The sequence below is a fragment of the Neopelma chrysocephalum genome, unplaced genomic scaffold, assembly GCF_003984885.1.
Source record: "Neopelma chrysocephalum unplaced genomic scaffold, ASM398488v2 Primary Assembly neopelma1_26, whole genome shotgun sequence".
NCBI classification, from domain to species: domain Eukaryota; kingdom Metazoa; phylum Chordata; class Aves; order Passeriformes; family Pipridae; genus Neopelma; species Neopelma chrysocephalum.
Genome location: NW_020897695.1, coordinates 14,764,967 through 14,777,187, shown reverse-complemented (window position 1 = coordinate 14,777,187; position 12,221 = coordinate 14,764,967). Strand labels below are relative to the sequence as shown.

Genomic DNA, 12,221 nt, shown 5'->3' with positions numbered 1-12,221 from the left:
GGCACTGCCCATCTAAAGTATGAGTCAAAGCCATAAGCTTGATGATGTGCTGTGTACAACAAACTCTCTTTCATCCCTTCCCTGCTCTCCTCACAGACCTGACTTCCTCCCCATTTCCACTGCTTACTGCTCATCTAGAAGAACTTTCCTGACTCTTGAAAGCCCCCTACCAGCAGCCACAAATACACATATATACACTCTGCAATCTACTCCCATGTCCATGGTTAATTAGAGCTTTGTCATAGTTCTCCAACGACTCAAACTCCCAGATTATTTTTTACCCCCAGCTAGTTCTCAGTCTGTGAATGTCAGCAACCAGCCACAAGATATCATCTCTGATGTTTAGGTTTGGAGAAGAAGTGAAGTCCAGAATTTAGGGAGAAATACCAGAGACTCTGGTACCTAAATGCCTCATATCTAGTGCCATTCCAGATATTGCTGATGCTTTTCCAGCCTTCAGCTGCTGCTCCAAATGGGTGGGGGGATTTTCTGTATTTTCCAGATCATTCCTTCCAGACCACTGCAGATGGCTTGATGTCTTAGCACATCTTCAAAGCACTATCTGCCTTTGTTTAGACACCTGATTTATTCACTTCAAATCTGATTCCTCTGACTCTGCTTGTTGTTAGCCAGGCAACTGTTCCTTTTCATCCAGCACAAAGCCCTCTATGCCAGTTTAAACCTGTTTAGTTCCAACTTTTTAAGCATGCATACCCTGGCTCATTTTCCACTTAGATGTTCTGTTATCTAATTTTTTACTTATGCAAAATGGTATAAAAATGTTTTGTTTTTCTAGTAGTTTCTACTCACCTCATGCAGATGTAGTGTGTGCATGACAGTAGGGGATGATGTGAAATTAGATCTACGGTTTCCACCCCAGAGTGGGTTTTCCAGGGATTTCTCCCAGTCACTGTTTCAGTACTGTTCTCTCCTCACCTCTCATCTTCTGCCTACAGAAGTAAATGGTTGCAGTCACTGGGTGAAGTGGAGCTCTATGGGGCTGGCTATGTAAGATAGTTTTCTCATTTTTATTTGCAGTTAAGAGAAATGGAGTATATTGATAACTTCATAAATGTCATTACTTTTCCCATGTCATGGATTCAGCCAGGCTACGTCACATCCATATATAGCTCTCCCAGAATTGCTAGATTTTTACTGAAAGGGTGACAGTAAAAATCACTGTGGAGGTACACTTGTTCTTCTACAATCATCAAAACTTAGATTTTTCATAATTTAAGTCTCATTTCCCTTCTTTCTTAAAATTGTACGTATTCTTGGAGTAGTGCATCCATCCAACACTTGCCCAATAGTTTTGACTTCATGTGAAAGTGTTTTTTGGCTGTATATTAGCTTTTGGGCCAAATCAGACTTCAGCTCATGTAAGCCAATGTAGCCTGTAGGCCTTGTTTCATCCCTGGTTGGTTGGAGTTGTTTTAGGCTAAGCAGTAGAACAGAGCTATAATGTTTTGGTCAAGGATTTGGTCCATATCATGCCAGAGCTGAATTAGGTTCCTATGGTCAGCCTCTAATATTCATCTATCAGTGTAAGAGCAAGTATATGTAGCCAATTAATATGTCTGTATGTTTGTGCATGTGTAAAATAGCAAATAAAAGCCACAGGAACATAAAGGCTAGCAGGGGTTCTGATTACATATGTTGTTCACTCATAGCTGCTGTTACGGAAATGTATTTGTTCCTCCTGTTGTGTTGTTTTAGGTTTTTTGGGGTGATGTGTGGTCTTTTTGTTTAGTTAGTTTTTTTGTAGTTGTTGGTTTTCTAGGCTTTTTTGGGGGGGGGGGGTTTTTTTTTTTTTTTTTTTTTTTTTTACAGACTTGTTTTTAGCACTTGTGCCTTGGACAAATTAGTCATCTTTTCCCTTAAAAAAGAAGTTCTACTACAGTTTGACTTCCGACAAGTTTATTTTTGTGCTTTCTCAGTCCATTTATTCCATCTGTCTTCACCTCACCTCACTTCTGACGTCTTCTGTTATCTGGGCATTCTTCCAAACATACTAACTGGCAGCTACAAAAAAAGGAAACCTTTGAAATGCAGAACTAAAGAAGTCATTCAGGCTGCAAACTGATAATTCATACACTTTATATCCTGTTCTGTATTTTTCTTTTTGTTGGACTGAAAGGCCAAGCAAAACATGGTTGTCAGTTTTATTATTTTACTATTTTCCTGCTATTATTTTTTATTGAGATTGCCTTTCCTTATAAAGAAAAAACTAAAAAACAAAACAAAAGAAAAAAGCAACCCCATGACACTAGGAACAGGGAGCAGACTCTGAGGATATCCTTACCTTTCTACATACCTAGCACTTGGATAGAAAGAGGGGGGAAAAAGAGAGAATGCTAAGAAGCTGCTCAGTTTTGCTCTGAAATTTGTACCTCTGGTAGCCATTCCTGAAGCAGTAACTTATGCAAAGGACATAAGTTCAGAGTGCCTAGCTCTGCCACCTGCTCTTTCTCACTGCAATTTGGCTTTAGCACGTTGTATTCAAAGGAGCTTGAACCTGGCTCCCAGTTCAAATCCATGGCAAGATCTTGGGTTTGGTCTGTAAAATGTTAGTGAGTCATTTGTCAGCTACATAAGGATTTTCCTATCTATTTTTGGTCCCCTGAGGCTACTCTGTATGTACAGGGCACTATTAACTAAACAAGGCTAAACACTCAGCTTGTAGCTGTACAATATAAAGCATCCCTAACTGGAAGTTAAGTTTTGGAATCATTTGCCAGCAGGGACAAGAGTGAAATGTTTAATCAAGAGGTCAACCTGCAGAATAGCAAGATGCTCCCTGTGCACCCTAAACCCTTGCTAATTGATGAATTCGCTCAGCCTTTCACATCCTTTGGTTTCAGGTTCAGAATTGCTGGTTTATTTCTTGCACAAAGGAGAGAAGTGCTTCATTCGTAGTAAGGTTTATTGACATGATTGTGCTCAAGGTGTGCTCCTTTTGGAATGTAGATTATTGGGATTTGCCTGAGCTCTTTTTCCCTGTTACCTCTCCTCACATTTGTCCTGCCTCGGCATCTTCTCTGTGGGTGTGCTTGCCAATATGAGTTTAGTTTTTTTCCTTTCCATTTGGTGCAAGATTCTTTTTCTTTTTCTCAAACAGCTTCAGTCCCTAACTTTCTCTTCTCCAGCCTGTTACCTGCTACTATTATCCAGTTGTAAACATTGCAAAACTTAATCATAGTAAAAAAATTTGTGCCTATGTGTGCGCTTTTTCTCCTCCTCTGGGTATTTCCAAGATATGAGTTGAAGTGAAGACTGGGAGACTGAAAATTATTGGTAGACAACACAAAAGAATTTTACAAAAAGAAAACATCTTTCCTTTAGCCGGTTGGCAGCTTGTGATCTCTCAGAACAAAGTTTATTGCTAATTTATTGATAATAGAAGAAACTGTGGAGTTCTAAGGCACATTAAAAGGTAAAAATTGTTAGGTCCCAGTCCAGTATTAGATAACAATTGTCTGATCATGAACAAAGAAACAGAAGGACAGAAGCTGGGTATTGAGTGACTGGAAGTCACTTTGTTCTTCAAACAGTTTAGTGTGAAACAGCATTTAAAAATACTCAAAAAAAGCTTTAAAAAACCTCCACCATACTCTTCACTTACTATTTTTTGAAATTGAGCATAGAATCATAACATGGCAAATATTGATTTATCATTCAGTAATTCTAAAAATTATTTCCATAAATCCTTTGAACCACATTGAGATATCTGAAGTTGTTGTACATAGAACTATAAAGCCAGAGTCAATAATGTCTCTCCCTCTTAGTAGTACTGTTCTTGTAATATTTTGGGACTTGAAAAAGTGTGTTGTACTAATCCAGTCTACAGAGCAGCATATTTGGGTTAACCTAAAGAGTTCACTCTTCCATAAAAAGAATTTTCAGGAAGATTTTGAGATTTAAGTCCTTTTGGCCCCTGTGGAAACAAAAGTATAAGAAGAAAGCTGTGTTCCAAACTGCCAGCTTTGTTTCTGCATTTTGAACTAGATTTCACAGACACCTAAATCTTGTTAAAGTTTTTCTTCCTCCTACTTATCTGCATTGGAGTAAGTCCTAAGACACCTCTGTCTTTAAAGGGTAAACAGGTTATCTTCCTCTTTCCAACTTACAGAGTAAACTCCAAATGTTTCCATTGATTAGATGAGTTGCAACCCGTCTCCTCTAACTACTCTCTGGGTGGTGTTTTCTGAGCATGGAATATTTCACCATGGTTCAGAGGCCACCACCCCTTTCCTTTGAAACACAAAAGGAAGGAAAGAAACCTAAGTGCAGACTTCTGCTCTTGTTTTTCCAAGTGGAAGAAATAGTGCTTGGAGGAATAACTTAGAGATATACTTCATGAGTGGAGAAAATTCACCACTTCTTGTTTTTTCTGTTTCCTTTTGCACACTTAGTTGTGCTCAGTCTTTTGCATTTTGTAGGTCTGTTTGGGGGTTTATGTGCAACATATGTTGTATATGGAAAGAACAGGGTCCACCTAAAGGCTGTGGGGGCCAGGTGCCTAAATTCTGGTGTGAATCCCAATGCTTTGCACTCATGATGTCAATCACAGTCTCAACCTCTAACCTGAAAAATCAGTAGGTGTTTTGTGATTATAGCATAAATAACGAGCATGGTTAGGCAAGATAAGCATATACAGTTTTGAATATTAACTCTCAGCCGCACAAAAGGAACGGTTTTGTGAAATTAGTTGCCTTCCCTCGTCCAAGCTTCCACATTAGACTGTTCCCTCTGCCATAAAAACCTTTGCCTCTTGTGCCAATGAATGAGATTAATCTTCTAAAAACTTTAGCATACTACCTGCATCACTACAACATAAAAAATAAATAAATAAACCTACCACATAATTCCCTGTTTTCAAACTTTGTAGATTCAGAGTTCACTAAGAAGTCATCTCTCTTTTTTCTTAAAAAGAAGACAACCATGTAGAATAATAGAGTTCTCTGTCTAGCATACAAATCCATCTGGAAAGAATTTAGTCTGCAATAATTGTGGGCATTTGATTCAGCATTAAATCCCTGTAGGTAATTCAAATGTAAATTTATTAGGGTGAGTTTATCCCCAAGCCACCATAGGATCCAATGTTTGGAGATGAAATTGGCCCACTACACTAAAGTTAGAGCCTGCGTTGTTTCTGTTGCATCAGGATATTATTACATGCTGTAATGTCTGTTGGTATAAGCAGACATTTACTACTAATAAAATCAATAGAGACAATACAGACAATCACCTGAATTGCATTTATTTTTCAGACTTTTAAAAACTAGTCATTCTTTGGTTATGAATAGGTTTATATACTGGTATCTAAATCACTCAGACAACACTGGTCTAATTCATTATTCTGTTATGCTGTACTCATATGAGATAGTCTTTTTGGTTAAGTAAAATTCTTTGCGTTTCACATTCTGCTTCAGAAAAAAAGCCTTATGTTTCAAGAGGCATTCAGCACATAATGTAAACAATGCCATCTGTCTTTTTCTTTGTAAAATCTTCTTCGCGATAGCCCCAATATGCCTACTGTTTTCAATCACTTAAAAGGCAGTAATCCAATTATATCATCCTCTATGTAGGAACTGCCATTGCTTTCAGTCCACTTCCAATCCTGACACAAGTAAATCACTTTGATAAGATCCTCTTTTTATTTATTTTTTTTCTGAAGAGACTAGCATAAGTAAGTAATGATGCCAGTGATAGACCAAGGACAAAATGACCATAATGGACTTTCTGTAGGAAAGGAAAACATGTGCCATTGTGATTTATCGTGTTACTTGATAAATATTTTTCCTTGGAATTTCTGCAACAGGCACACTCTCCAAGCGAAGGGCATTAGCAAGTATGGATGGACAAATGGTAAAGTCAGACAAAAACCTTCATTAAACAGCAGATTTAAGCAGCTATTGCTACTTAGATTTCTTAAATAGGAACAAAAGGTCAAAGCCATTTTGGAAATGTGCCTGGGTCATATTCATCTTTGCTATAATGCCACCTACTTACATGGAAATACGCTGGGAATGTGTAAGGTTGGATCTTCCTTACAAACTACTAAGGCTTATCGTGTAGATATGCCTACCTTCTATTTAAAAATGGTTTGGGTGACTTCATTGCTTTGTGCCACAGTGAGGCAGGGGCCTGGCAGACACATCCAGCATCCCAGAATAGATGTGGCATGAGATCAGTAGTATCTGCAGACTTCCTGCTACGAACTGCCCTCGACTCTGATGATGAGAAAGCGTGGTTAGAATTGAGCTGTCTCTTGCCCCTGATTTCAGAAAAACGGGAGAGCAGCAGATGAAGTGGTCATGTGCAATTCAAAAGCTTGTTTGAAAGGAGCACTGGTGTCTCTTTGAACCCAGACCAATCACTCAGCACAAATAACCCCAGAGTTTGCATTTTCAAATTTATGAAGAGTGTTGGTCTTATGTTTACTGTCTGAGACCACATCCAGGGAACACAGTAGCAAGTTCACTCTACTTTGCTGAATAAGCAGGTAAGAGGTGATCAGTCATACTAAAAAACTACAGGCCAAATTCAGCATTTTCAATGTCACGCTATGAGGTAAGTCTCTTGTTAAGTAATTTGGAGAGTCTGTGTGAGAGAACTGTGATCTGGACAGGAAAAAGGTACTGTATTTAACCAAATGAATTGGGATGCTGTTTAGGATGATGTTCATACAGGAGGTTGTTTCCTTTTACAGAGAAAGTGTGGAGAGCCTTATCCAAAAGCATTCCTATGCCCGATCCCCCATTCGAACCTATGGAGGAGAAGATGATCTCGGAGATGAGAGCCAGGCAACACAAAGCAGAGGTAGGAAAATGTGCTCAATAGGTAAACTGTGGTGACCCAGTTATGCTTGAGAAAAGCAGGGCCACAGTCAATACTGTGGTACTCTAAAGCATTTCTCTGATGTGTCTCTCTGCCATGAAGTCCTATAATGAAGAAGAATATTTATTACTTTATGGTTCTTTGGGACATCTGATGTGCCCATGGCACTGGTGTAAGTGGTACAGTTCAGGAGGCAGCTCTAGGGTTGCCCATATAGTCTTTGCCATCAGAAGAGAACAGCTCTGCTTCCTCTTCAAGATGTCTGAAAACCAGGCAACTTCACTACCATGATGCTGAGAACAAGCTAACACTGCCCACCTCTTAGCAGGACTTACTAGCTGGGCCCTGCACCATTTGTAAAGTACCCTATAGATGTGCCACTTGCTGTCCCTCCAGCGTTCTGTGAACAGAGGACTTAGTTCTGACTATCTTCAACCAGCCTGTAGTTAACCTGCTTTGCCTCCACAGGAAGAAAAGTCTGTAGCTCCCTGGAAAATTGATGTTTAATTGTTGTCTCTTAGTCTCTAAAAGGTGCTTTTCCTGCTGAGGCAATTAGCTCTCAAATGCTTTATCAGTTTGTCTGCTTTAGCAGTAGCAAAAGTAGTAGCAAGACAGATTTGTTCTTTGTGGGGATACTTACTGGACAAATTGCATCTGCCACAATTTGCCACTGGAAATAGATCTCAAATCCATCCTGTGGGATTGCTGACTAGCATAAACTTGTGTTGTATTATACTTTGCATGTTGACTTTGTGACCTGCCTGATATGCCACAGCCACTTGAGGTAAAGCAGTTCTATCTGTCTTCCGACTGGCAGTGCCCTTGTCTTGTCCTCTAACTTCATACAGTGTTGCTAAGATAAGAGCTTTATTTCTGGTCATAAGCTCTTTGGACTTGTGCAGGAAAAACACTTATTTTTAACTATGACTGGCTTTTCAATAAAATACGATTAGGTGGGCTTGTTCTTACACGTCTGTTCTAAGAGCAGGTCCTTAGATTATGGAGTTTCTGGATCAACTCCTCACCTGGTATGATAACATCCTTTCACATACTTCTGGGGGATTACCTCGCTTCACGTCATCTTAGATCCTAGGCCAGCTATTGTTGAAGACTGTTAAATTTTCCCTTGCCAGAAGGGCTCAGAGCAAGGCACCATCTTTTCAAAAACTAAATTTCTCCCTGGTATGTTGTCCTCCTTTGGGAGTGACAAAATGAACAAAGTAAACCTCAGTATGACAGCTGGCCATTAAATCCTTTCTCTTCCGAAAAGAATCCCTAAGAAGGTGTCATAGAAGGAAATAATACCTTATTACAATTAATTTTATGTATAATAAAAGGGTACAGTTCTGCATTTGCTCACAATATGGCAAGTGAGTAAGTGAGGAAGATTATGAATTATGGCAATGAACTTTATTCTAATCTGTGAGCCATATGCTAGCATGGGACGTGATTGTTCTGGGCAACCAGAGGCATGCACAGAGGGTAAAACATACTGCTCTTGCAGATGAGCAACTGGTACTGCCTTTGGTCTCTCTTTAGGTCTGGTATCTTTAAATAAGGGAAAGTCCACCAAGATACAAGGAGAGAAATACTGTTCTTACTGAAAATCCATAGATATTTTCATTTCTTCCAATGCATTTTAAAACAATCTTGCATGCAAAACTGATGGATGTTCTTGCATACATATGAGAGTTGACAGCCAAATACATGCGTGTTGCTGGGTGGCATGTGTTATAAACTCTCTGAGGCCTCAATTGCCTCAGAATTATTAGAGCACATTTCCTTGGTGCTGGCAAATACGGTATGTGACATTTTTTGGAGTACTAAGCTGCAATTAGAGACGATTGCAGTTGGAGGAGTAAAGTATGCCTGAGGAGGTTCCTTGTGAGATTCACAGAATAGTTTGGGTTGGAAGGGACCTTTAAAGGTCATCTAGTACAACCCCCCTGCAATGAGCAGGGACATCTTCAACCAGATCATGTTGCTCAGAGCCCCACCCATCTTGATCTTGCATATTTCCTGGGATGGGGCATCCAGCCCCTCTCTTGGCCACCTTTGCCAGTGTTTCACCACCCTCGTAGTAAAAAAATTTTGTCCTTATACCTAGTCTAAATCTAACCACTTTTAGTTTAAAGCCATTACTCCTTGTCACAAAGGTCATGCTAAAAAATTTGTCCCCAGCTTTCTTATAGGCCCTCTGTGGACTGAAAGGCTGCAGTTAGGTCTCCCAAAAGCCTTCTCTTCTCAAGGCTGAACAACCTCAAATCTCTAAGCCTTTCCTTACAGGAGAGGTGCTCCAGCCCTCTGATCATCTCACTATCGTTAATGAGAAAGAATCACATACTTTATTCTGCATAGAACAAAGAAATAAATAACAGTGATAGACTTTCTAATTACTTCAGCACCCTCCTAGAGCATTCTCTGCTCAGATGATTTCAGCCATCTAAAGAGGGAAGCTGCTAGCCTACAGTAGCACATTCATCTCAAGGCATGTATTTCCAAAGGAATTAACAGATAGGAAAGGTACAAATCCAATTAAAAATCTTTAATGCACATCTGCATTCACACAGAGGATTCATAGTAGCCACCTGGAACAGACCCAAATGTAAGCCTTCTAGGCAAATCCAGATTTGCATTCTGCTTTTCCTGTAGTGCAATAATGCTCAGATACCCTCTGATTTATCAAGGGTTTTGCTGTGGTCTGTGAGTAAAGTATTATCCTTAGAGTTTGTCTCTAGATCCTAACTTCCCAGTGGTTAGGATTTGGTTCAGTGGTAGGGCCAGGATTTAGTTCAAGTTTGTTTCCACTGCTGAATTCACACAATTTACTTTTCCTGTTACTGGACTGTTTTACTTGTTTCATGAAGCAGGGAAAAAATTAATTGTAACTATGTGTCTTTCTGATTTGAGATTACATCCCTTAAGAGATTGATGATTTTTTAAAAATAACAATTTGCATTTTTTCTTTCTATTGTTTTTTTAGCTTATAGTTTTGGTTTGAGTATGTGTCTGTAATTGGTTAGTATACTTAATTCAAGTAAGTTTACCTTGACAGATAAATGTCTTCATATTTTTTTCATTTCACAGTTTGGATGAACCTGTCTTTTAGAATCAGATTCATGAAACTACTTTTTTGTCTCTGAATGTTTTGCAATACTGGCTTGAAACTGTATTTTGTCAAACACTCTTGCTAATAAATTTATTTTCTAAATTAAGAAAATTGGTCAAGAAAGAAAACACAGAAGGGACATGAGTTGAATTATTGTTTGAAGAGGAATAAAGAGAGTTTATTTATGGCATTTTATTGTATTCCCTATTTCTAGAAATCGGACATATGATGATGACTAGATGCATAGAGGAATACAGAAGTCAAGGGCAATACAGTAACCAGATTATTTGAAAATGACCATGTGTAATTATCCAAACAAATTATTGTTTCCCCCAACATTTTACTGTCAACATGAAACAAGTAATTAGTTCTAATTTTAAGAAACCATTTTTATTTTTCTTTATGATCCTTCAATCTTCAGAAAAAAATTATTTTAAAGAGTAGGAAGATTTGTGAAAATAATTTTTGGAACTTTTCAGATTAAACAAACCCAAAACAAAATGGCAAACAAAACACTTCCATTTGATCAAAAGCAGATAATTACCTTCCAAACAAGTTTGGCATCTTAATCATTTAGCATTAGTGTTGTTTCTTAAAGCACTGTACACAGCTGGAAATACAACAAAAGTTTTGACATTTACATTTCTAGAATTTTTTGTTCTATATTGCAGAAATAGTTAGGCTGACTGGAAAGATGTAGTGTTGACAAATTTTACTGGAGTAAAAAAAAAAGAAAAGGAAAAACTTGTAGTGCAAATTACATTTTTCTGCATTTTTGCCACACTGAAATTTTAGGAAAAAAAATAAATAGTTCTTATGAGGATCTGGTGTAAAAAACTACAAGCATGTCTTCAAAACAAAGATGTAAGGCAGTGAGATTCCATGACAGAGTAGATACTTCAGTGTTTAGTGGCAGCATTACAAGGTGCTTCAGTGTTTAATACCAAAAATATGTGATGTGCAAAGCTGATTTTACTATTCAAGCCACTGCAAACAGCTTCTTAAAATGGAAATTCATCTAAGATGTAGTGATAAAGGACAGAAACCAGCAAATAATAATATAAAGAGAGAAGTATTTGGGAAGTATTTCCAGTGAAAACTGGTCATTGAAATCAGCCTTGCTGTGAAAGACTGATTTTCTCCCTTTTTGCTGTTTTACCAGTTCTGTGTGTTGCAGTGCCAATGTTAGGCATTCTTTCTCTCTACTTGCAGGGTCAGCCTTTACAACATCTGATAACCTGTCCCTCAGCTCCTGGGTTTCCTCTTCAACCACTTTTCCAGGATTTCAGCATCCACAGTCTTTGAGTGCCCTGGGTACCAGCACTGCATCCATAGCTACACCCATTCCTCATCCGATCCAAGGATCTCTGCCTCCGTACAGCCGCCTGGGAATGCCTCTTACACCCTCTGCTATAGCCAGCTCCATGCAAGGTAGTGGTCCCACTTTCCCATCCTTCCACATGCCTAGGTACCACCATTATTTTCAGCAGGGTCCTTATGCAGCTATCCAAGGACTGCGTCACTCTTCCGCAGTGATGACACCGTTTGTATGAGTGATGTAAGACAAGAGAAACACAACATTTTAAATGTGCAAGTTTGGTATGAAAAATACAAGGGACCTTTCTGAAAGGCCTGTGGCAGGCGTGCTGAACTTGTAACAAACCAGCTAAGAAAATGCATTATGGATATAGATTCCTCTTTTGAGGGATCACAAGAAGAGCATGCAGCTTGGAGCTGCTCACAGATCTATGTGTAACACAGCCAAAATGGATCCCAAAATCCCCAGGATTTTTGGTCACGTGCAGCTTGTTCCAAAAGTGCATTATACCTAGCAGAAAAAGATTATGTTTATCCAGCAGTGTACAAATTAATTGTCTATAGGTCTTTTTTCATATGCTAGAGGGATTATGAAAAAGGCAATACTCTCACTCATCTTCATCTCTTCTTGTGGCTGATAAGCATCTAAACAGAAAAATGTATTGCTATAACTTTGAGCATGTTTTAGGCTATTTCAGCATACATTTAGTGAAAACACAACAACATGGAGAAGACCACTGTCCTTTTTAAGACTGGCTTATATTCATGAAAACCAGTATTTCTTAGTTGCTACTATAATCACAAAGAGAAAATTATTGGCAAGTGTTTCCTTCTTTCTTTGTTTCTTTCACAAAACACTTATCAGTTAAAAAAAAAAAAGAACTGTGTTACTGGACTGTAGTAGTAAAAATGTATTCTCTCCTTCAGTCTAAAAAGAATTTTGTCCTGTATCCTA

At 38.6% G+C, this 12,221-nt stretch overlaps 1 protein-coding gene across 1 annotated transcript in view; it reads left to right on the top strand.

Moving 5' to 3' along the window:
* The window catches only part of TBX20 (T-box 20), a 33,934-nt gene extending 22,412 nt beyond the window's left edge, over positions 1–11,522 (top strand). Inside the window, exons 7-8 of the mRNA XM_027675665.1 lie at positions 6,713–6,822; positions 11,162–11,522. Coding sequence (XP_027531466.1) covers positions 6,713–6,822; positions 11,162–11,502 — 451 coding nt within the window. The 3' untranslated portion in view covers positions 11,503–11,522. The remainder of the gene's footprint in view (positions 1–6,712; positions 6,823–11,161) is intronic.
* The last annotated feature ends 699 nt before the right edge of the window (positions 11,523–12,221 follow it).